This window comes from Hyperoodon ampullatus, assembly GCF_949752795.1.
Source record: "Hyperoodon ampullatus genome assembly, chromosome: 7".
Classification (NCBI taxonomy): Eukaryota; Metazoa; Chordata; class Mammalia; order Artiodactyla; family Ziphiidae; genus Hyperoodon; species Hyperoodon ampullatus.
In genome coordinates this window covers 37,304,888-37,331,507 of record NC_136920.1, presented here as the reverse complement: position 1 = coordinate 37,331,507, position 26,620 = coordinate 37,304,888, and the positions used below count along the sequence as shown (strand labels likewise).

General features: G+C 39.4%; 1 protein-coding gene across 1 annotated transcript in view; it reads left to right on the top strand.

Moving 5' to 3' along the window:
• Positions 1–1,691: 1,691 nt before the first annotated feature.
• Positions 1,692–26,620, top strand: part of SLC17A6 (solute carrier family 17 member 6) — a gene marked incomplete at both ends in the record, with an annotated part of 36,657 nt that continues 11,728 nt past the window's right edge. Inside the window, 6 exons of the mRNA XM_079708184.1 lie at positions 1,692–1,777; positions 4,480–4,732; positions 6,325–6,443; positions 23,780–23,894; positions 24,993–25,080; positions 25,614–25,700. Of these exons, the coding sequence (XP_079564310.1) occupies positions 1,692–1,777; positions 4,480–4,732; positions 6,325–6,443; positions 23,780–23,894; positions 24,993–25,080; positions 25,614–25,700 (748 nt within the window). The remainder of the gene's footprint in view (positions 1,778–4,479; positions 4,733–6,324; positions 6,444–23,779; positions 23,895–24,992; positions 25,081–25,613; positions 25,701–26,620) is intronic.

Sequence of the window (26,620 nt, the reverse complement as noted above, 5' to 3'; positions counted from 1 at the left end):
ATCTAAGAGGTTCATGATTCATGTCAAATGCATTAATAATTAACATTAAGCTGGCATTGTTTTCTTGCTTTGCTTAATGAAATAGATTCATTGATGCTATTCCTATATATGTGAAAGCAAATATCTTATATGAATTTCTCTCTGTAGTTCTGCTTTAGGAGAAGATGGTACAAAATAAAAATTACATTTTAAAAGATTATAAGTAATTTTAAATAAATCTTGAAAATATCATCAGTGATAATTTGTTAACAAGCACAAGGTATAGCCACAAATTTCATCAGTATATTGGTGTTTCAGTAGTGTGCTGAAAATTAGTTAAGTGAAGAAGCATACAATTCTAAGGAATATATATTAAACTTCTTGTCTTTTATTTAACCAAGAACACAGGAAAACTATTCTTTTTTTATTATTTCTCTATTCCCTCCCCCGCCTCCCTCCTTCCCTCTATCCCTCTTTCTTGCTTCCTCCTTCTCTTTCTTCCTTTCTTCCTTCCTTTTTTTCTTACCTATTGGGTTAAAACAAAACACAGGAACAATATAATTATGCACTTTGTATACGTATATTTTATATTCAAGGGAGCCCCGGTGCCCCAAATAACACAAACATAAGTAAAATGTGCTGTAATCTTCCTTCCCTGCAGCACTGTCAGAGATGGCATCAGCGTGCTGGGCAAAACATAGGAAACTAGAAGTAACTTGTCAATTTTTAATAAAGTCTTTCTCTTTTGCAGAGCTAAATGCACCATGCTCCCTGCAAACCCTGGCGATGATGACATCTTCTCACTTGGTTTCCATAGCATCCATTCCTGAAGATGCCCAGTATAGTCCTTGGTCAGGGCCATCCTCCCAGCTCCCCTAGAAAGTTGGCAACCTGGCCAGCCAAAAGAAACCTCCCCTTTTCCTGAAACTTACTCTGTCCGTGGTGCTGAACCATTTTCCCGAGAAGCGCCCAGACGGGCTCTGTCAGCGGTGCTGAAAACAAAATCTTCCCTGACGCTGCCCAAATCAGAACAGTGTATCTGTTATTTACTCACGTCCTCAGAGCAGCAAGCTTTCTCCATCTTAATTCGACTCTACCGCAGAGCGGAGTTTGCGCCGGCGTGATGGGAGGAGATCGTGGGCAAGGAGGAAAAACTATAGCAGTATCGCTCACTTGAGACCTAAGATGCTCCCACGAGTTTTGGAATTGCTCTGCTCCTTACCGCAAAGGCACCATTTTTTAAAAGTACTATTCTTTTGACTTTGTCCTTACACAAGGGTTCTGTGGTATTTCCGCCCACGTTTAAAAGGCAGAAGATTTGACAGCAACAAGGCTTTCAAAACCGGGAATCTACATTGTTTTCCAGTGGACTGACTTCCAGGACAAGGACTCATCTGCACCCGCCCAAATACCATGGCACTGCGTGCGCCCTTTGCCACCGGATCCTCCCCTTCCAATGAGACTTTCTGATTGTGTCTACCAACTCTCCTATTAGGAAACCCGTGGGTTGCATGCAGCAATTCTGTTGTATTCTCGTTCTCACTCTCCCTCCCATCTCTCACTCGCACTCTTGCAAGAGGCACACCGATACCGTTCTGCTGAGAAGAAAAACCTACAACTACCGTAAGCGATTAAGACAGTATGCGCCACTCTCCCCTTTCCTAGCGATTTCTATTTAAATCTGACAAGAGCCGACACCACGCTTTGCAAGAATGGAATCGGTAAAACAAAGGATTTTGACCCCAGGAAAAGAGGGACTAAAGAATTTTGCTGGAAAATCCCTCGGCCAGATCTACAGGTAAGGAAAAGCAAACCTATGTTTGCCTGGGACTCTGCATGAAAAAAAAAAAAAATCTGCAGAGCTATTTCCTTAAATCCTGGTTGCTTAGAGAGATTGTAATATGTTCGGAAAATCTTTTTTGTTTCTCATTGCTGAAGCGGGGCTGCTCTGGAAACCTACTTATTAATTCAGGAATGTTGCACTAAATTAACCTGTCTTCTGTGTGTGTGTGTGTGTGTGTGTGTGTGTGTGTGTGTGTGATTTTTGTTTTGGTACCTGCAGATTCTTATCCTTGCCTACCGAGGATTTATCCTCTTTACAATTAAGAAATGACCTACACCTGTTCAAAGAGCCTTTCTTTTGTTGCTTATAGTGACACCAAAAAGTAAATTCCTTTAATGCAGAAAAATGAATAAAAAACACAACTGCCTAAAAAATTGATCAATAAAATTCCAAAGAGTAGTGGTGTAAAGAAAGCTGGGTCTCAGCTTTAAAACCACTTGAGTAGAGAATCCCCCAGTGGAATCTTCCTTCTGTACTGAAGGAAGAAGAATCAAAATATATCAATAATTGATAGCTGAAACAGTTCCTCTCTTTAAATCTGAAACAATGTATATGCATTTTTAATTATTTGACCTCTCCTAGAAGTCTATTTCTTGCATGGGAAATGTCACAGTGCTTTTAAGAAAAGCCAAAATAATAACCAGCAAAATGACTTTAGAAGTACTAGAAATGATTAAAAATTTTAATCCTCCCTGTAGTCACTATACTAATTATTCTATAAATTTTACAACTTTAAATTTTTTCAAGAATATTAAATGAATACACATTTTCTTAATAATGTGAAAATCAAGAAGAAAGGGCAGAAACAAAAGGATAAATGATTCTAAGAGAGCGCTAATTTTTGCATTTGGGAAATTGAAGCCTTTGGAAATGTATAGGATATGTAAAGAAAATGACCAAGGCACCTCCCAATTTTCCAAATCTCTCTGGTTCTGGTGGGCTTCTTGTAGGCACCATCATGCACCTATGCGGCAGTAGATACTGCAAAGGCCCTGCAGTCCCGCAGCTGCCCTGGAAAGAACTGTTCTTTCCCAGCTCAACTGCCATCAGGTGTGGAGTTCAGGTGCAGAGTTTAACTTTGCATATATGAGCATATGAAGCCAATGTGAAAAAAAATTCACATTAGTTGAATTTTCCTCTCTTAGAATAAATTGCCGTGTACGCTAACATTGGAATTGGGCTTTAGGAATAAGTATTAACATAGCCGCAAATACATTTATCATGTTTCCCCAGTTGGTATTCTGTAGAATTTGGAAGTTTGACATTTTTTTCTGGTAGCCTCAAATTGCTTGACAGCCATCTCCCAAGCTATTCATTCTTGAAATTGATCTAAAATTTTCATTCGCTTTACCTGTGGGTATGAAAACAATTGTGTGTGGATATAATCATTTAAAGGGCACACATAGGAAAAAGATATATGGTGGATTGGAAAACATCTGCAAATCGTAAACAGAGAGGTTCTTTGTTTAAATATCCATCTCAAGGGTCCACGGTGTGTTACCCTCCACATTCCTCTTCTTTTTAACAGAAATTTCGCTGATATATTGTGGACCAAAACAACACTATCAGCTTTTAGTAAAACCATTCTATCACTCTGCTTTCCCCTTTCCCCTCCCCCCAAGGACGAAAGCCTAAAAGCAACTGAATAAGTGGGGTGAAATCTTAGGAAATACTATGCAAGTTAAAAAACACAAAACGAAACATAAATGTGAGATCTTCTACCTTGATGTGGAACATCTTACCAGAGTTGATTTGGGGGCGCGTTGGTATAATCTGGGAGTCTCATTTTACGTCTTTGGAGATGGGTCCATGACATTTTTCGGTGTTTGTAACTGAGATAGTAGTGACACAAAATTGTGAATAATTAATTATTCATGTTCTGGCAGTAGGAATCTTAGGTGTCGGCCATATGTTGTGGAGGCCTTTGTTTCAAACTCAAGTAACAAGGGATAAAAGAGTAAGCTGTGTAACAGGAGAGTAAATGTTGAACTGGCATCCTAGGGGCTGGAGGAAGGAGAAGGAGAGTGCGTGACACTGAAAGAGTGTTCACAGACCTTCTCCGCCAGGGCACCGGATGGGACAGGCCTTGGTGCCAGGGGGTTCCCGGGTTTAGGGGGGATCCCGGTGTCCTTAACCCGGAAAGCTTCAACTTGGCTGGGAAGGAAGGGGTAGCGTGGGTGCAGAACTGTGCCTGGGCCCGCCCACCACGGAGCAGCCCTCAGGAGGCTGGGTGGCTGGATGAAAGCGGCTGTTGCCTGGGCAGAGCACAGCGCGCGGGAGGTGTCTACACAGGCGCTGAGAAGGCGCCTTTCGGGTCACCCTTACAAACTGCAGACCCCGCAAGAAAGTTAGGCTCAGGCGGTGTACGTGAATCAAGGCGCTGTGGGGTGGATCCCGAGGGAATGGGCACTGGTTGCCATAGGACAGAAGATATTAAAGTTGAAGAGATATTGCCGCGGGGAGGGAGCCTGGAAGAAGGCTGGAGAGCCCGGGAGGTCCTGAAGCCTGGTGGCGCCCCAGCACGCTAACCCCTGAGGGAGGGGAAGCAGGTCAGGGCCCATCCCCCGAGTCCTGACCCGTCCTGGGAACTGGTAACGGGCTGGCGTCGGGGGTCCCTAACCCGCGGCGTCCTTGCCTCCCCACGGTGTGCCGCGCAGGGTGCTGGAGAAGAAGCAGGAGACCGGGGAGACCATCGAGCTGACGGAGGATGGGAAGCCCCTGGAGGTGCCTGAGAAGAAGGCGCCGCTGTGCGACTGCAGGTGCTTCGGTCTGCCACGTCGCTATATCATCGCCATCATGAGCGGCCTGGGCTTCTGCATCTCCTTCGGCATCCGCTGCAACCTGGGCGTGGCTATCGTGGACATGGTCAACAACAGCACCATCCACCGCGGGGGCAAGGTCATCAAGGAGGTGGGCAACAGCTGGCCCTGTGGTTGCGCAAAGCCACTTCACCTGTTTTGAGCCCCACTAACCCCATTGAATGAGGAAGGCTTGTCCGGCCCCTCGAGCACTGCCCTTCTAGATTGGAACGCGACAGTATAATCAAGCCCTTTTCACGCTGGAGCAAGTCGCTTCTGTTCTCTGGGCCTTCCTCTTCTCCCCTGCAAAGTGTAAAATAAAGCATCTGGCTCACTAGGTTTTTGAGGAGAGTGACTTTATACAAGGAATTGGTCCTTAATACAGTCTGCTAAATCTAAATCGAACAATTTCCTTTTACTCGGAAGAATAGAGCAGCAGATTAGTTCTAATTTCCCCCGGCTTCCAATTCTCACCAACATTCTCCATAACCAAAATGAAACGAAACCGAAAAACAAATCAAACAACTGTGCACACATATCGGCAGTTTTAGCCGAGGGGTCTTTAGGAGCGTCCCACCTGACGGAGAGGAGCCGAAGCAGCGCAGGGCAGTCTCGGGGTCACGGGGAAGCCAGTCCCGTACGTAATCTTAGGATGTGCGTTGGGTGACGCTTAGGGAGAGGAGGGTCAACGTCAAGGTCACAGAAACCCGTGGGTCCTGACTTCCTGTTTAGAGATCTGTGCTAACGTAAGCCAAGCAGAGCAAGGGTTGGGGGTTGGGATGAAAAATTTGGGACGGGCTGTGGATGGGAAGCTGTGAGCGCTGATGGGCCCTGGGTATTCCGGGAAACACTGCAAAGTGCGTTTGGTTTCAAAATTTTATTCAGAGAGGGGAAAAATAAGGGTCCCCAGTTCCCCAGGCCGGATAAGGGCTCTTTCATCTTTCCTGCGCAGAGAGCTCTCCCCAGTTTACTGTTTGGTTCACCTTATGCAGCGGACCAGGCTGGTGAGGGCGGAGTTAGGCCCCGACCTTCAGACGCACCCTCTCCCTCTCTTCTGACCACCCCTGAGCAACCCCTTCCCCTCCACTGAGTCCCCCAGTTTACCCGGGCTTTTCCAAATCTTTCTGGCCTATGCCCACCCCCACTGTGCTGGGACCATCCTTCCTACTAGGTCCTCCGACTTCAGCACCTTCCATCCCAAGCTCCCCACCTCCCTTCCCCAGAATTTCTCTAGCTGGGTTCCATTCTCCAAGCGATTCCACTACTGCGTGGTCGGCGTCGGCTAAGTGGATCCGCGTCAGGTGTCTCTTTCCCCAGCCAGCGAACAGAATCCCTTCGTGGGGAGTCCTCATTTCCCAAACTCAAGCCCTGAGGACTCCTCGCTCGCAGAGGCGATCCGACCTTCCAGGCAGTCGTCGGGGAGCAAAGAGCCAGGGCGCCCAACTTCGCTTTTAATCACAATCCATTTCAAACGAGCACGGTTTTTCAGTTAAAAGAGGCATTTCTTCTCCGTAAGAAGATACAGATTCAATTTTGTTAGGAAACGAAAATTAAGCCACCCCCATGCTCAGAATGCTGAGAGTACCCCGGGCGGTGAGGGCAGTTCGATCGAGAATTACTGAACGTGAATTTTCAGCCGAAGCACTGACTCTACTCTCTCCCTCCACCTGTTTTTTGTTTTGTTTTGTTTTCCTATTCCCCTAGAAAGCCAAATTCAACTGGGACCCGGAAACCGTGGGGATGATCCACGGTTCTTTCTTTTGGGGCTACATCATCACCCAGATTCCGGGCGGCTACATCGCTTCTCGGCTGGCCGCCAACAGGTAAAGCATCGGGCCCGGCGGGGGCTCGGGGAGGTGGGACTTATACCCTCCGAGGGGCAGCAGAGGCCGCGGGCAGGGGCGACGGCCCCGCGGGGTTGGGGAACTCCTGGGCGAGGTCTCCTAGGACCCTGGAACCCACTCACGGGGCTGGAACACTGTGCCTCCTTCCAGAATAAGGCGCCCCAAAGGATTTGGGTTTTCCGGGGCGGGAGCACTTTGTCGCCGCCGCCTCCCTGCCCTGGCGTAACCTACTTCTCGAGAAATGGTCGACGTGCCTCCATGCCTGGTAGGAGCCGAGGCCAGGCGGGGAGCCGGGGAGCAGAGACGGTGCCGCCGGGCTCGCAAAGGGATGGGGGGCGTCACTGCGCTCTGGTGTGCACGTCCTTCGGGTGCCCGTGCTCCGTGTGATGCTGACCTCCCCGTAGGGCGCAAAAAACAGCCCGCCCAGATGGTGCTCTGGGTCTGCAGGATTTGTTTCTATGGAGCCAGGCGGGATTTCAGGCGCCCAGGGTGCGACTCCACCTGTTAATGAGCTCTGCTGAGTAGGGGCGGGGGTGGGGAAGGCGCTCAGCTGCTGCCAGAGGCCTCCAGCCTGGCCGCGGTGGTGGCTGCAGCCGAGGTCCTAGCGCCAGCCCTCAGCAGTGCCCCCAGCGCCACCTGCAGAGGTACCCCGAAATACGAGGCGAAAGGACTGATGGGATGGGGGTGTCAAGGAGCACAGCCTGGCACGCCGACTGTGAGAGACAGCTTCATTTGCTTCATTGTGTGTATTTTGATAAATAAAACTAAATGCTTCTTGAATCTAAGTGTTAAGCTGAGAAAGAACAGATGCACTCCGCCCTTTCAGATATTGCTACATAGAGACCCCAAATAAAGACTTTGGGCCTTCTTTCAGACCCTGTACCTATGACTTCACCCCTCTCCCTCCCCGCAAAATGTCAAGTTTTCATGGGAAGTAATCTAGAACTGGGCACCTCTCTAGTCTTGATCTCCTCTCTGCTTTCCTAAACTGGTCTCTCCCTATCCCTCAGTGAAATCTCCAAGGCCCCTTCCCTGGCTTTTGTCACATACAGTCCATTCACCAGAGGTGTTTTCCTGCGCAAGATTTCTCAGTCATCTCCAAGGCCTAGGGAGAGATTCTTGGAAATTTATTTTAGGCTTAATGCCCCTAGGGTGAGGATTTTTGGACTGGCCTTCAAAATGTCGAGAGGAGAGCACAGTAGATTAGGAATAGTGCCTTTTGAATATCATCTTTACCTTGACATGATTATGGTTAATACTCAGACCCAACAGGAGAAAAAATATTCTTTTAAAAAATGAATCAGTTTAAACTGAAAATTATTAACTGTGTAGAGAACCCAATTTTATGGATGGGATAAATTTTAAAAATTGATATAAGGCAGAAAAATATAAAGGAATATTCCCTTAAATATTACTGGTAATGAACATGTTAGAGTTTTGACTTTTATATCCAAAATGCAGTGTCTTGAATCTCTTTTTTCCCTAAAAATATTTTCTAAAGCAAAACAAACTTCCCAGAAAGATACTCCAAACATACATATGTAAAATATTTTCACTTCAGTGGGAAAACATCCAACAAGTCACCAAAAAAGAAAAAAGGAAACTCAATAAAATGTGAAATAAAAATACAATGGCTGTGCCTTTAAGTTTTTTTTCAGAGTCAAAACCTTCAGCTTGCCAAATCTTAAAATGCTAGCATTTTCCTGCCAGGAAAAAACACCAGGGATGCTCCAGCGTTCCCTCTTTCTAACACTGGGAAGTCAGTAAACAGGTTTTCTTAGTTAAAAAAAAATTCAAGCTCATTGCTAGCATTTGTGTCATGTTTAGTAAAGAAAAGACTGATGTTGACTCAGGTTCTAATTTATTTGGTAGATTTTCCTCAAGGGAAAAATTTTCTGAATATTAGAATTATTATTTGAATCCAAAATCACCTTACCTTTAAGTGGATATTTAGGGGAGATAAACAATATTTTCATACACAATGCTTTGTATTCTCCAAGGCTGAGAAAATAAAGTCAAAATTTATTGTAAAATCTTGTGAACAGCTAGAAGAGTATAGATTCACTTCCTTATCACATTTTAAGATTTTTACATACTTGCTTTATTTTGAAAATAATATTACAAAACATACAGTGAGAAATATACAACCTCCTGTGAAAACAGGTTTAAAATGTATAACATTCCCTTTTCTGATTATAAAAGTGTTACATATCAAATAAAAATATATTAAAAAGAAAGAATAATAAAAAATCATAAATAACTTAATCACCCAGAGACACCTTTATTGACAAGTTGGTGAATGTCCAATTAGTCCTATACATGCTACATAGAATTTTGGAAGACTTTTTAACATAAAGTTTTAAAGATTTTTAGAATTTGCTTGAAAGATGTATATTTCCTTTTTCAAAAACAGTAAAAACAACACAGCAAGACCAGTTTTCCATCTACAGGCATTGTATACCCATTCTCCCTTCCCTACAGATCATTTAATAATAGAACAAGATTTCCCTTGGGTGGGATACTGGGGACAGAGTCCTTTCCCTCTAGGTGTAAAAGAAGCTCATTTTGGAAAGTGTTTGCCTTCAGCATTGTAGGTGGAACTAGAGCAGAGGAACTGAAGTGTGTGGAGACAGTTCCTCCAGAGAGAAGGGCTTCTGGTTACACCTCCTGGCAGATTTCTCAATGAAAAACAAATGGTGATGATTTGGCTTCTCCATTTCATGGATTAAGCAAAAGCAGCCCTACTCTTGGTCAGAATACAGATTCTTGGTCCTTTTTCGTGTCCTATTCTAAGTATGCTTGCTTTCCTGCTCAATGAGAAGAGAAGGTGGGAGAGCAGTGGAGAAAGGAAACTGGGTCTCAGGGAGACCTCTTGCATCATTTTTTTTCTTTTGCCTTTCCTTAAAGGGCTATTGTACATCCTGGGTCGGAGAATTTAGTCAAATCCATGGAGAGCTTTAGAGTGGGGAATCAAAGGAAGATTCCTCACAAAATCTGTAATATTTAAGATGAGAACATATTTAATACAGTGATAAGAAGGTATTGGAGGCAAATTAATTTTGTCTTTAAACAATAAAGAGCATAGGGCTTACAGTAACTCAAAAATTTATGAATGTGAAATTGCTAAAAAAAGCTATCTTTATCTTGCATTTAGAGAGTGATGAGGAACCTGGTCAAGTATTTAGTGGGAGAAACAACAAAATTTTTACAAAGGCATAACCAAAGAGGTTCAGATTTACCAAAGGAAGTTTGGTCAACACTATATTTTTAATGGATGATATTGTATTCAAAAGACTATTCTTGCCTCTGTCTAGGTGGCATATTATTTAGACCCTATTTTAAAAATTTCCCTGTTCTGCTCCTGTCCTCCTGATTTCCCAACTCTGCTTTAATGTTTTATGTAGCACTATTGCCAGCTATCATACCACTATTTTTCTTTCTGATCTATAACTAAGAAATAACTGCCTTCCTACAATAAAATGTAAGCTCCATGAGTGCAAGCAATTTTGTCCTTGTTATTTACACTGCTCTATCCCTAGCACCTCAAAGAGACCCTGACCCATGATAGATACTTGTGGAATAAATGAAATAAACATCACAACAAAGTGTTTTGCACCTTTTAAAAAAGGCAATATTACATAGTGGTTAAGATACAGGATCTAAAGCCAAATGGCATAGGTTCAGACCCCTGAATGTATTACTTAATAACTGATTGACATAAAACATTATTTAACATCTCTGAGCCTCAGTTTGCATTTCTGTAAAAGGGAGCTAATGAAACTATCTACCGGATATGAGTGTCATGACAGCTAAATAAGAGAATATGTGTAAAGTTCTTAGATATGCTTGGCACTCATAATTGTTGGCTGTTATCATTTATTTTCAATCACATCTTAATTCAGAAAAAATTGAAAGAAAAAACCTCTTATGATCACTCAATATCACTTGTGTTTAAATTTGCTGTATTAGTAATACTAAATGATTATTTCTATTGTGACAAAAATACCTCTTTTCCCATGTCAGATTTCTGCCTTTAAAATTATTTTCCCATACACACTATTCACAATTAAAATTATTGTTCACTGAAAATGTCATAAGTCTCATTTGAAGGCTTGTAAAGGGCTGTCTTAAAAAATTACTTATAGCCAAGAGTGTAGAGAGTGCTCGTATTTCAGTGAATGCAATCTTTGAATTCTGACCAGGCATTATAAATGTGCTTAGAGAAATCCATTTAAGTTTGAGGTTAGGCTTCTCTGATGAAAATTAAAGATTATTTCCCCCACGCCTATCCTTTATTCAAAGAGGGTTCAGTTCCAAGTACAACATTTTACATTTTCAAATATTTCTTGAGTTTCTAACTTGACTTTTGTTAAAGAGAAAACAGGTCTTTATTCAGATAAGAGATTGAGGATCACATGTATCTTCTGAAGCATATAGTGAACTCCCTGTAACAGAAAGAACCCATATTAGACCTGGACAGGGCTCATCTAATCCAATCCTCTCACTTTATCCATCAGGAAAGGAAATAGAAAATCAGGGAAGCGGCGGTGACTTGCTCAAAGTCACAAAGAGATTGTGACTAAAACTCAGGTGTCCAGTAATACATGACCACAGGCTCTCTCTATGTTGAAATTTATCATCCCTGCCTCATATTATGTGCTTTATCGCAAAGTTCACTTTCAATAGCAAGCTGAGCCCTCTGCTCTCTGAATGAGCGCCTGCAATCTATCATGTCCCAAATCCAGGAGAGAAATCCACGAATTAGAGAGAGAAGGCTTTAGTAGCCCCAAGGGATTCTTAGATTTTTGTGGCAGGAGAAACATACTGTATTTTTGTGTGTCTACTGGCTCCCAAATGATTTGGCCATAACATGAGTGCTTCTGTTCTTTTCCCTGCAAAAGGCAAATCCAAACTTGATAATGACTTAGACCAATAGTGTGATTTTTCTGGAGGAAAAAACATGGTATTTGGAACTTTTTCTCCTGATGCAGCCCTTTGGGAGTTTGAGCTTCTAGAAGATTGCAGAGGTTTGAGCGTGACTGGGATAGTTTAAAGCTTTTGTCTACAAGAAAAAAGAGGTTCTTCCTTGCAATTTTGATTGATACAGCTCAATTTGTATTACTGATATAAAAAAGAGAAGATTTATACTTAAAAATGAACAAATTTTAATACGTGGATTATAGAATTGTTTACTAATGTGCATTTGCATTTATGTAAGTGGAATTTGATATACTTTAGGTAAATATCTGGCTTGCCTGATTATGAAAATGTGAGAATAATCTTTAGGAAGATGAACAAAGATATTTTAAACACATTTTCATATTTTAAGTCCAGAAAGAAATAATTTTACTGGTGTTATTCTGTCATTTTTCTTTCACAGAAATAAAATAATGAAGATGTGCTTTATGTATTGTAATAAGCATTGGAAATAGATTCTTAAGTCTCATCACCAAACACTCTCTCCCTCTCCCTCTCCCTCTCTCTCTCTCTCTCTCTCTCTCTCTCCCCCCCTCCCTCCCTCTCACTCTCTCTCTCTTCTATCATCTTTTTCCTCTACACTTACTTATCCATTGTAACATGGATTGCAAGCAGGGGTTTCGTAACACTTCCAGTGAGAAATATTTGCAAATTCTTTTTGGTGAGAAAATAATTCAGATTATGAGCATAAAGCCTGCTGCAAGAGACCACCATCCTGCTATGATGGAATTGGTTTATAATCCTCCAGTCTTTTAGGGCCAGAGGTGACTATCTCTATTTCACTCATCCAGCTGCCTATCAAACATCTAGCCATCTTCCCATTGTGGGCTCTATAAGTTAGGTATCTGGGGTAATGCAGAAGAGGCCTTCTTTTCTTCTGACAAAAGAAAATACCCTTTCCAGGAGATGAATAGATGTATCTGGGAGGAGGGGTCCCTAAGGGCTTGCACGTGGTTTGCTGACACACGCTTCTCTCTCCTTCCATTCTCCTCTCCTCCCACCCTTACTAGGTCTGGCTTCCCCTGTGGCTGCCACAGCCTACTACTGCAGTGTAGAAGCAGCCCCTGGGGGGAGGGACGTGATTTTGAGGGAGGAGAGAGTCAGGTGGGCAGCTGGTAGAATGATTCTCCCGCTGCCATATGCCACTGTTGGGGCTGTCTAATTTCCCTGTCATGAGTGATGAAGTCATTTTTACAACATAATGAGATACCAAGGGACCCAGAGGGCTGGCTTGTGCTTGTGTATTCCTTTTTTTAATTTGGGAATGGGGGCATCAGATGTGACAAAGGGAGGCACCGGAGTCCTGATTTGATTAGATTAAATCCATTAAACAGCCTGAATCAGTCTATTCCTGCAGACCCTCTAGAAGAGGATTAGTGCCACACCTGGGGTGAGGAACACTAGATCCCTGTTAAGTGACAAGCCCGTACCCAAATGGAAACTGATGGATTGATTCTGGGAAAATAGATATCATCTGTAGAAATGACAAGTCACCAGTGTTCCTGTCGCATCTTCCGGGCAAATCCTTTTTGGGTGGGCTTGATATGTGAGGTTGTTTGTGGCTATGGGTCATAGAAAAAGAAGATGACTGGGAATTTCACAGCTAACTCACTCTGGGTCACAATGAATGTTAATCATCAGGCAGGGCGTGATGCCTGTTCTCAGCAACTGCATTTGCTTTTCCAAACATTTCTGTTCAGGGATACTATATGCCTCTCAATTCTGGCAATCTGTTTGGTAATATAGAACCTCCTCTCCCTCTGTCTTCTCTCTCTCTCTCTCTCTCTCTCTCTCTCTCTCTCTCTCTCTCACACACACACACACACACACACACTTTCCCCTTTTTTGTCTTACAGTGTGAAATGATTATGTTATCTTACATATAATCACTTTAAGAACACTAGAGTGTACGTGTGTGTGTATAACAAGCAGAAGAGAAACAAGTAAAATGAGGTTTTAACTTGAAAATAAGCAAATTGAATTCATCTTAGTATGTCATTTGCTGCAAGAGAAATCATGAGGAAAACAACAATTTTAAGTAGCTTTCAAGTGGTTTATTGTTTTGAAAATCAATCTTAATAAGCAAATGGCTCTTATTTCATTTCACAGAAATTGTAATGATGTTCTTTGAGACATTTAGAGCACCCATCAGTTTCTAATCCTGTTCTTCAGGCACAGAAAAGTTAAGATTTTTCATACTTAGTTTGCACATTTCTTTGCTTTTCTTTCTCAACCCAGTTACTTACTTATGTTCGCACCAGGAGTGGGTTTTTAAGGTAGCACTTTAGCTTCCAATTATAAGGAGAAGGGCTTTAAACAGAATAAAATATCATTTTAGTTGAGATTCATCTTATTATTTGGAACTTCAAGTTCAGCAATATTTATCTAATTACTAATTAGATAGTTTGACTATTTGTTCAGCAAAAGCAATATATTAGTTTCATTTATTGCTAAAAAATTAGTGTAATTTGCTAGAATTTTCAGTGATGGTATATTTTTACATATGGTACTAACATAAATATAAATACACTGATATAAATATACTGCCTGATATTACATATACTGATATAAATACTGCCTGATATTATAGATAACCTAGATTTACAAGCCAGAAAATCAAAAATTTATTTAAAAATAGAAAAATATTTATTTGGGGGAATTTATTTCTAAAAAGTTTTTTAATGTAAAATATAATATTTCTTTATTTTTCTTCACATTATTCACCTTTATTTGGAAGAAGCAGTGATCAGACCTTATATGAGTTTCTTAACTGAAATGGATTATAAAGCAAAAAACAAAACAAATGGAAAACCCAGGCTATAAATCAGAAATTCGATTAATTTTACAAATGTGTAATTGGTTAATTATATTGAATAGAGTCTTAAATGTCTATTCTATAATCACCAATTCATTAAAACATTCTCAGATAAACTACATTATTATTTGATATGTTTTAAAGTTTAACATTTAACCTATGGCGAGGCATTGAAAAATGCACCTGAAAAAAATCCACAATGGAATTTCAAAAGACAAAAATGTTGTAAAAATGAATCTGAAAAACAGCACAAATTTTCTCTTTGAGCCTCCTGAAGTCAAGCAATAGCATGACTGTTTAATTTATATGATGGAGTAGAGGACAGCCTTCTCTTAATCCATAGTTAAAAAGAGTCCAGAAATCTAGCTTTTAGATTAAAATGGGGGAAAATAGAAAGCCAGCCTCATTGCATGGAAACACAGAAGAGACACTCTAATTATGTGAAGTGGAAAGGGGTGAGTGAATATCAGAAGAGCTTTTCAATCAATGTGAAGTAGATCATTCAGGTATAAAATTTCTACCTCACCCTAAACAGTACATTTGTATTGGGGGTGGGAAGAGAGAGGATATGAAATATAAATTGTCTTCATAATTGCCTTAGTTTTCCATTTCAGGAGGTAGATGCAATTAGAATTAAATAGAATAATAAATATATGTATCACTAAACTTTTTATACATATCATCATTGTTCCTTAGAGCAACTCTATAAGGCAGACATTATTATACTTGTTTTACTGTTGAGACAACTGAACACAGAATAGCAGAGTTATTTTCCCAAAGATCACTACCTGGTAAGAGGAAGATCTGGCATATGAACCCCAGTATGTCTGATTTCAAATGATGTGCTTCTTCACTAAATATATTTTTCCTATTGAATAGATTTGTGTGTATGTTCTTTAAAAAATCTATTTTATAATCTCTTTTAAAATATTACTATATTACTTAGTGCTGGGCTAGGTCCATAGGAAAGAGCAGCACAGCTGTGGAATAATTTAAAATATTTATTTATTTGCACGGTTTTGATTTTTAGACAAGTCTTTTGATAAACTTGAAAAACAGGTAATGCTGGGTAGTATTTTCAGGGCAATATTGCCGTGAAATGCAATTGCGTGTCAGAGACTGGTGCTACGGAAAATAAAACTCACATGAATATTAAATGTTTCTTAGTATGTAATCTATTTCATTCTGTTGAGATATCAAAAATATACTCAATGCTTATATTTGTTTGTTTTTGTAACATCAAGCCAAACGAAAATGATGACTATCAAGCATAATACAACCTACACAACTATGTTAAATATTGATAAATGGAGAGATTCTTTAAGAGGACAATATATCACCTCTGAAGCATTACCACCTAGTTTAATTTTGAAAGCAGAGCTTCAAAGACAGTGGTTTAAAAATCTAATGAGGATGTTGTGCTGAACAGAAAGTGTAGTGGCAGTTGGTTTCAGGAGATTCCACAATGTTGTCTGGAAGACTTAAGGATGAGGCCAGACTGGGTCATGTACTTGAACTCAGCAACTATTTCAAGTGAGGATTTATCCACAGGAGTACTCTAAATTCTATAGTCCATAGCTACCATCCTACAGTTATTCTATGAGAGTAACTCAGCTTCCTAGAATTGTTAGGATACCCAGAACAGCAGTTTGTCCCCAATAAAAACTCAAGAACAAATAAATGGCCAATTGATTTTAAGGCTATTGGGATAAAGAAAGCTCAAAGAAAAAAAGACCTGTTATCACATACGTATATCTCAGGAAGGGAAGATTTCATTTCCCTCGATTTAAAATCTTTATAAAAAAGTAACTGGTGATCATTTCTTAAGAGCATGCCACATGCAAAGTATTCTGCTACCATCAAGGAGTTTGAAGAAATGAAAGACCTAGACTGTGTCCGCCAAGAGACACAAATAATGTGGGGGATGGAGGAACACATGATATCTTGGGTTAAGTCTTATAAAAATGATCTACAGTGCTTCAGGAATATCTGAGAGAGGCAATTAGCTGGAAAAGAAAGGCATGCATGCGTGTATGGTGGGTAGGTATTGGGGGGCAAGCCTGTGGGGATTCCAAGACAAGTAAAATTGATCTGAAGAAGGCTGCCAATTTTTGTTTGTTTTTTTCCTGTCAGGTATTTTAGGTAGACTATTGAGGCACAGATTGAGAGGCTGATGCATTTTAATAATTCTATATGCCCTCAGAATGGTAGCTAGAATTCATGCACTTTAAGCTTCTAAAATTTCAGGATAATACAGAATGACTTTGAATCCATGGTCACAGAAATAGCATTATTAATTAGGGCAAAAACATTCTGGAAGAAAAAGACAGAGAATAAAACTTCTCTGAAAACTCTGTTGAATGTTAGGGAATTTCTATATCATGATAACTGATATTATAAACTACTTGCTGTTAACCAGATACTGTCTCCTTTCATAATTGATTTATTAAATCTTCATGATAATCCCTTGAATTATGAAGACATATTATCTCCATTTTACAAATGGAGAAGGTAAGGTTTAGAGAATTCAAGTATTAACAACTTGCACAAGGTCAGACATAGTAAGAAATTAGAGTTGGAAATTGAATTCATACAGTGTAACCATAGAACGTGTATTCTTAACTAATGTTATGTCATGCTGTTTATATGTCCCCAAGAAAAATATGGCAGCTGCTTGGTCAATTTGGTTAATGAAGACAATCAAAACCAGGTCAAAGAACTTCACTTTGGGTCTTGATCAAATGATCTAATTATGATTTGTATTTTATAAAGGACATTGTCCTTTTCAGCAGGTGTTTCCATTCCACCCATGCTGCTCCCCTCTATAATAAAAGGTAAGGCTCTTACTTCAGCTGTGACAAGTTCTGTTCTCTCTGGGCCTGTCCCTTGCCCCAGATCTGTCTCTTCTGTGATGACTGAGGGAATATCTAGCATAATACTGCTAAATCAATGATTCTAATATCAGGAAGAGCGACATCAGCATCACCAGGGAACTTGTTAGAAATGCAGATTCTTAGGCACCGTGCAAACCTAGGGAATCAGAAGCTCTGGCACCCAACACTCCGTGTTTGAACAAGCTTCCTAAGGTGCTGATGATACATGAGGAACTCTGGAAATCGTAGTGCTGAACTATGTTATATCCTAGAACTTCTTTTCCATACTCAGTTTTACTGTTTCTTCCACTTCTTTTGTGAAGCTTAGATTTTGTTCATAAAAAGACAACCCTCCTGAAATAAGCCTCTCCATTTAACTACTTACTTCAAAGCCAAGTACTCGGTATAAATTAAATAAGTTACAAGGATGTAAGTACAGCACAGAGACTATAGGCATTATTTTATAATAACTTTGTATGGAGTTTAATCTATAAAAATATTGAATCACTATATTGTACACCTGAAACTAATATAATGTTGTAAGACAACAATAATAAATAAATAAACAAACAAACAAACCATAGGAAGGACAGAGTAGAATTCTGCTCTCACTCCCCACTGCTTTGACAATCCATCTTTCAGTAATGTTTTGGTCTTTCATAGTTTTTGTTATTTTATCTGTTGCTGCTGGCACTATTAGTGCTAGTATTAGTTCTGCCCCTATTAAAGTACAATAGGGCTTAGTGGTTAAATACATAGGATCTACAACCAGACTGAGTCATTATAAATCATAGTTCCCCACTTAATGTCTATGTGACCTTAGCAACTTATTTAACTCACTGGGACTTGGTTATTTTATCTGTGAAATAAGAATAGTAGTGGTGGCCCTTTAATATAGTTTTTAGTTTAAAATGAGAATTTAGAATAGTGTCTGGCACACACTAACATGACACCATTGGCTATGATTATTTCTACTTGACTGACTCACATTTATGGATTTATTTTTATGTGCCAGGCACCAGACTAAGCCTTTTAGGTATATTATTTCATTTAGCCTCACAGCAATCTTATGAAATATAATAGATTAATATAATCATTGAACAACTAATACCTCTTAAATGCTTAGGATATGCCAGACATTCTTCTGGGTGCTTAATTTGTCATAACTCATAGGTTCTGTAAATATCCATGTTTTGTAAATGAGGAATGAAGCATAGATAGTAAAATAAACTGTTCAAGATCACTCAACTAATAAGTAACAGAAATGGGCTTTGAATCCCAGATGTCTGGCCTAGTAACCATGCTCTAGACCATTACACAGCACTGCCCTTTTTATAGACAAGGAATCAGAAGTCTAGAGAGATTAAGTAACTTTCCAGTCACATAGTTATTAAGCAATAAAGCTAAAGTTTTACAAAAATTTCTGTATACTATTTATGTCATCTTTTTTTTCTTTACCAACTTTACTGACCTTGGCCCCTTTACTCCCCTGCAAGCCTTCATCTTACTTGAACTTACATGCATGCTGGTCACCTTCTGTCTCCCTGACTTCATAGTTTCCTCTCTTCTCAATTTCAGTAAGCTTCATATTTACTTGACTTTAGGGGCATAATTGAATTCCCTCTATGATCACCCTAAACTCCATCATCTCCAAGATGTCATGGACTTATGGTCTCTTCTCTTGCCTTCCTTATCCTATCTACATTTCCTCAAACCCTCTTCACGACTTCCCTGTTCATCATCTCACTCCTGATGTTCTTACTTCTACTCACGTGTACTACTGTGTCCAGCCATTTTCAATACTGCCCTAGTTTTTGATATGTAATGTAATCTCTTTTATGTTTCAAAACTTTGCTGATCCATTTCCTCTTTGGAATTTCTTCATTCTTTTTTAGATTAATCTTCCAAAGCCCAACTTTAAAGTTTCCTCCTGATGGACTTCTTTCCTGGTCACCCCAGCTGGAATGGACTTTTCTCTCCTTTGCTTTCCATTTATACTCTTGTTTTGCCCTTTGGCATATGTTGTCTCTTGGCTACTTGTCTTTCTTTTTCTCTTCTATTACACCAAGGACATCCTTGCCTTTTTCTACCTGCCTAGTTGCATCATGTAGATGAAAGAGTGCAGATTTACAGATTTCCGTATCTGAGAGTTCTGGATTCAAATATCAGCTCTATTGCTTGCTTTTTTCTTGCACAGTCTGTCTCTATTCTCTGATTTATAAAATGAAAAGAAAGTGTAACTCAGAGAGTTGTTGTGAGGATTAAGTGAATTAATGTAGGTGGAGAAAGTATAGTAAGTGCTCCCTTCTCCTCAACACAGTACCTTAAATATAGTCTCACAGAGGTTTGGAGTGTGAATGCATAAATGAGTGTTGAATGAAGTGGCTGCTTCAGTTTTGGCTGTATGTAGAACATCAAGAAAAAGTGTAAAGTCTTCCCATATTGGCCAAGAATTTTGATAACCATAATTTTAATAACTTGGCTGTGGATTTGGATATCATTTTAATGAAATGAGAAAAGAAGACTAAGTTCTGAAAAGTTCGATGGATTGTATTCTTAAATAGTTAGAAAAAAGTCAACCCATTTTTAAAAATTTATTTATTTATTTATTTATTTTTGGCTGTGTTGGGTCTTCGTTTCTGTATGAGGGCTTTCTCTAGTTATGGTGAGCAGGGGCCACTCTTCATCACTGTGCGTGGGCCTCTCACTATCGTGGCCTCTCGTTGTGGAACATGGGCTCCAGACGCGCAGGCTCAGTAGTTGTGGCTCATAGGCCTAGTTGCTCCACGGCATGTGGGATCTTCCCAGACCAGGGCTCGAACCCGTATCCCCTGCATTGACAGGCAGATTCTCAACCACTGCACCACCAGGGAAGCCCAGTCAATCCATTTTTATGATGCAATGGCCACTAATAATAAAAATGGATTGTTAAACAGATTAAGAAAGTTAAAAGTAGGAAGCATTTAGAAATGTCACAGATTACATAATTGGAAACACTATATTCAGGGTAAGAGTGGAAAATAAACATCTAAAGTGATCTGTTGACATTTTATCTCAGGAATAATAGTGTGATTTCAAGTAGCTTTGTGAAGATGATTATTTAAATTTACAGTTAGAATGCTGAAACACATTATGGACTACATATTATGTGCATAAATAGGTATAAATCCCAGTGGTAAAACCCACTGACTTTGGAATCAGACAAACTAGATTTGAAACAAGGCTCCTCTACCTAGAGCTGGTTAACAACTTGGGCAAGTGATTTCACTTATCTCAGGTTTAGTTTCTTCATCTATAAGATGGGTATATTAATAATGCCCATGTCATTAGGTTGTTAGATGGTTGTGAGTTTTATGGCATGTGAAGTGTTAGCATCATGTCTAGCAAGTAAAATAAGCACTTATTAAATTTAGCTCTGACTATAGTGTGAGTTGAGTAACAAATAGTTCATAATTGATTCAGCTCTACTAGCAAGTGATTTTATCCCCCAGGGGATATTTTGCAATTGCTGGAGACATTTTTGGTTGTCACAACTTGGAGGCATGTGCTACTGGCATATAGTGCATAAAGGTCAGGGGTGCTCTTAATATGATACAATGCACAGGACTACATCCCATGACAAAGAATTAACCATCCTAAAATATCAACGTGTGGAGGTTGAGAAACCTTGAGCTAAAGAATGGATAAAATTCATCTCTCTCTAGTTTATCTAGAGATAGCAGTATTTTAAACTCTTTCAAATAGGGAGAAAGAAACTGATAATTAAAAGCTATATTCATAGAAAATAAACATCATGCATCATTCTTTCAAAATAAGTACAGTATTATAAAAGAATACACATGTTAGATAAACCTGGATTTTAAAAAGTACAATGTTCTTAGGGCTTCCCTGGTGGCGCAGTGGTTGAGAGTCTGCCTGCCGATGCAGGGGACGCGGGTTCGTGCCCCGGTCCGGGAAGATCCTACATGCTGTGGAGCGGCTGGGCCCGTGAGCCATGGCCGCTGGGCCTGCGCGTCCGGAGCCTGTGCTCCGCAGCGAGAGAGTCCAGAACAGTGAGAGGCCTGCGTACTGCAAAAAAAAAAAAAAAAAAAGGTAATATAGCCATACCTGCTTGAAAGCTAATTCAAATTAACAAGCAATAGGGTGAAAGATGTGAGCAAAACAAAGATTTATAAGACATGCTTAAAAAAAAAAAGTACAATGTTCTTTTTTGTTGTTGTTTTTATTTTTTTTGTAAAACTTAGCATGCAAAATGATCACCTGGACTACTTATTAGAACAGATTTCCGGGCTTCACTCCTAGCACATTCTGGTTTGGAAAGTCTGGAGTGAGAAATCTGCATTTTTAATAGCACTCCAGGGAATTCTAATGCAGCTGGTTCATAGATGACAGTTTGAAGGAATTCTTCCAAAGGGCCGAATGGGGTGGATGCATAACTCATATAGACAATTTTGAAAATCCTTTAGCACCCTGTAGCTCTGGTTCTCTTTATCCTTGATGTCTTAAGCAGCCCCAGTCTCATTATTATCAAGCATAATAAGCAAAATGGGATGGATCTACAGAAAGATACTCTCAACACTAGTTTTTCGGTATCAAGACAGCCTACCCATATGCCCAAAACTCCTGTGTCATTTGCACTTTCTGCCTTCATCCTCTCTGTTGCACATGTTCAACATTCAAACTCCCAGAACAGGGGAAAAATATGTTTTCCTCATTAGGCTTTGGGATCAGGTACCATTTACCACTAGGTCCCGGAAACTTGCCACATACATTTCCTTCTATCTAGTTCCTCTCAGCCCTAAAGGAAACGTCCAAAGTGTTCTGGGGTTTGCACACAAGAACATGCGGATTTCAGTCTTAAAAGAGGTGAAAATTCCTTCAACTTGAAAGTAATCAAGCATGAAAATACATTTTAAATCAATTTAAATAACAATTTTGGATTTTTATTTTATAAAGACAGGTTATGGGATTTTTGCATTTATTTTCTGAAAAATAAATCCATATTTGGCAGAAGTTTAATATCACTGCATGTGTGGCATTTTAATAGGAATAATCATTTCTAGGAATAGAAAGTTTCTATTTTGTGCTAAAAGTTTAGGAAATAAGTTATTCTTTGACTCAGACTCAAAGATACCTATTCAACAAACAGCACAGAGGAAGAATGGAACAGAATATTTACCTCCTGAGTGACTAGTTACCTCTGAGGAGAAGCCATTGAGGACAGGTGGATATTAGGCTACATCAAGTAAATAAATGTATTTGGCCCAGTCTGTGATTCATAGAAAAAGAGCTGATCCACTTCAGCCCTTCATAAAGCCATTTCTCAAATTTCAGGAGCAGATTAATAATGCTCAAGGCCCCTTTCAGAAACTTACATCTTTAACGGTTACATTTCAATGTGGCCTTGGAAAAATAAGAGTTTCTATGAGGCAACAAATCTTGACTGAATCCAAGGCTCAAAGTTTGACTTGAAAAAACTTGCACAGAACACACAGGTTAGCTCATTAGATAAAACGTGTCCCCAAATTTCTTTGCCAGAAAATATTTCTAAATTTACCCAGTTAAGGAGATGTTTTTCTTGCTTAGTATTAGCATTATGGGAGATTTTTTGGTTGATGATGGAATGGAATTTTTACTTGCAGATGGATAAAAGTGTTAGCAATTTTGAATTGTTGTTTAGATCTATGCAAGGACAGGTGTGCCTCAGACAGAATCCCACCACCTACCCATCTACACAAAAAGACAGACAAACCTGAGATAGATATATTAATTGATCATGATTTCTATTATAAACCTGTCCTGAGGGAGCTGATCATAAGATTTGTTTCATAAAATTTTATGAATGGAATCATATTTACCATACTTCATGGTATCACATGAGTTACAATTCCATTTAGGCATTTATTATTTCTTCAACAACTCTTCAGTGAGCATCTACTACGTATCAGGCACTGTGCTATGCATTAGAGATACAAAAGTGTATCTGAAAAACAAGCTCTTGCCCTTAAGTGCCTTACATTGTAGACTGATATATAGACCAAAAACATATACAATGATTAAGTATCTATTTGCAATTTGTAATTAGATCTGTGAAGAAAGTGAATAAAATTAAGTATAACCAGATTTATTGGGTCCTTCTTTTATTTCTTGTGCTTCAAATGACGTAGCAATTCAAGGTAGTCCAAGTATTTATTTGCAGTGGCTAACCAATCAAGTTCAGAACATTCTTATTCTTTTATTTTTTTTATTTTTTTATTTTTATAAATTTATTTATTTATTTATTTTTGGCTGTGTTGGGTCTTTGTTTCTGTGCGACGGCTTTCTCTAGTTGCGGCGAGTGGGGGCCACTCCTCATCACGGTGCGCAGGCCTCTCACCATTTCGGCCTCTCTTGCTGCGGAGCACAGGCTCCAGACGCGCAGGTTCAGCAGTTGTGGCTCACGGGCCCAGTTGCTCCGTGGCATGTGGGATCTTCCCAGACCAGTGCTCGAACCCGTGTCCCCTGCATTAGCAGGCAGACTCTCAACCACTGCGCCACCAGGGAAGCCCCAGAACATTCTTATTCTTTTAGAAAAAACAGTCTACCTTAAAATTGCTTGCAATTAACTTGATCTGAGAAATGTAGATCTATTAACTCCTTTTATTTTTCAGGGTTTTTGGAGCTGCCATACTTCTTACCTCTACCCTGAATATGCTAATCCCATCAGCAGCCAGAGTGCATTATGGGTGTGTCATCTTTGTTAGGATACTGCAGGGACTTGTTGAGGTATGCAACTACAGGATGACATCACTTTAAGGTTGGCATGCTAGTAAGAATCAGAAGATTATCTTTGTTTTGATCTACAAATAAATATATTTTATTAGGTTGTATCTACAGAGTGCTAAAAAAAATTGGAAAATTAGAAATCAGTTGTCTTTAAATGATGACAAACTACAACTGTGACTGCTTACCCCCACTTCTCTAGAATTTAGTGGTATTAAAGAAATGTCTAGTGACTATTTGACTTAAAAAAAAAACAGGCACTTTTGTTAATGTGCTGTTATAAAAATTTTGAGTCCATCCTCTGCTGGTGATAACCTTGAATTAATACCTTTGGAGAGTTTTATAACAAGTCCCTGTTGGCTTTAAATCACGATCTGAGTTTTCACTAAAACATTTCATTGAATGTATACTTTTGGCATCTAACTCTAATGATTGACTTTTGCTCCATCAGCCTGTAGCCTTTGAAAGAACATCATTTAAAAACTTGAGAATGGCACACCTGTTGCCCCTTCTCTTTCCATGGAGTATGGTGGGAGTAGACAATCCAGACAAAGTGTTAAGGCACTGAAAACAATTTCCTGTCTCTCCATAAAGAAAGAAGAAATGATAGGATCAAGATAACAGAAAAAGAATATTTTAAAGGTTTTAAGTTCTAGACACTAATTTCAGGAAGTATGACCTTCAAGGATCTAAGCATCACCATCCTCTGTAGGGATTCCTTATACTTAGGAATAACTGAGTTTAACGCCTCACAAAAATGTCTCTCAAATTACTCAAACTGTTCAGAATTGCAGATGAACTGAGTAATAGAGGATCTTTTCTTTGGCCTTAATCAGAAGAAACTTGAGGTAGCAGGAAGTCTTGAAGGGTGGGAAGAATTTGAACAGGTGACTAAAAAAGAGGCCATGTCTTACCTGGTCTGGGTTGAAAGTTTTTAAAATGGAATTTCATGGAATGAGCAAAGAAAAGCCCATGAGTGGCAGCTTTCCCTAAGACCTTGCGCCCATTCTAAGGAAACAGCATTGCATCAGAGAAGTGAATGTACTTATTTTCCAATGATCCTGCATCCTAAATGGTGATGGATATCTTCTCCCATCATAGGGCGTCACCTACCCAGCATGTCATGGGATATGGAGCAAATGGGCCCCTCCTCTAGAGAGGAGTAGACTGGCAACCACCTCTTTTTGTGGTGAGTATTATGTGAAGATATAGTTATGGCAGGTAAAAGCTTAGGAACAACTTTGATAAGAGTTGGAAGTTGGTAAAGCTCACCTGTAAAACCATTTGTGGTGTGTCTCTCTGTATACGTGATGAAAGGTTTTTGACCCACCATTTCAATTTCTGTAATTATTATTGGTCTCCTCAAATCCTCTATTCCTTCTTACATTTTGTATTTTATAGTAGTTTGTTCATTTCATCTGGTTTTCAAATATATTCATGAATAATTTTTATTATAGTCTTTTAAATGTTTTTTTTAATTATAGTATTGTATTGTTTTTATTTATCTGACTTGGGTATGTAGGTAATATTCACTTGCGTAGTCTTGTACTCCTAAAGCTAAGTACATAGACATATGTATGTGTTTGGATGTGCGTGGGTGTGAGTGCACACGCACCCAAGTGTGCAAGGGTGTGTTTGTGTGATCCAACCAAGGAACATGAAATGAAGTCAAGAATTTTATTGATTTCACTTACCTTCCTCCCATTTTCTCTTCTACTTTAGGCTCCTATGCTGGAGCTGTGATTGCAATGCCTTTAGCTGGCATTCTTGTACAGTATACTGGCTGGTCTTCAGTATTCTATGTCTATGGTATGTTGCATTTCTAAACAATAGAGTTAAAAGAAATGTGCGTAAACTAAAACAGTAAGATAGATCTGTGACTATACTGTGTTTGCTAATTATTATTTTTTCATTAAGATTCCTTTCCTTTTATTCTGAGAAGATCAAGGAAAATGTTTTATCTCTGTGATTTTCTCTACACTGTTATTTTTTGTTTTTAAAAGCAACAACATTGCTGATGGAAACTTTGTAATGTATGGTATGTGTTGTCCTTGATTATGAAATAATTAAATTAGCTCTTGATTCAAAGCTGATTAAGAGGAAGAAGCTGGGATACACCCACTTCTCTTTTTTTGCTACTGCTTTTTTGGTCATTTCCCTAATACTGCTTCCTCAAGACTCAATAGGGGTAGAAAGCTGAAAGGTGATATTAGTGCTAATGCAAAAATACAATTTTGTGATGAAATATTAGCAGTCAGCTGCAGCGGCAGCACATTTTAGTCCACATTTCCCCAGAATTAAAGAAGATTAAGTGGAAAAAAAAATGACACAAAACCCAAAGTCCAAACTCCCTTTCTGTTCACTTTCTAACCAGAATCTGGAAGCTTACTACTTGAAAGTATCGCTCTAGTCTCTCTCTAAGAGAAGCTTTTTTAATAAAAAAGAAAGAAGAAATATAAGAGATCTGGATTCCAACTGATGTTTTCACTGATTAATACCATTTTTGAACATGGGCAGGAGAATCTGAAAGATTAATGAAGTCATGGCAAGCAGAACAGGACCTGGCTGCTTCCAAATTTGCTATGATCCATTATAATTTTGAAATGTTTTCATCAAAGCAAGTTCTTATATTTGCAGAATGTTATTAAATGTACTTTATGGTAGGGTCTCTTATCCTGGTTCAAAAGCCATGGTTGGTTCCCACTAGTTATCTATTTTACATTTGGTAA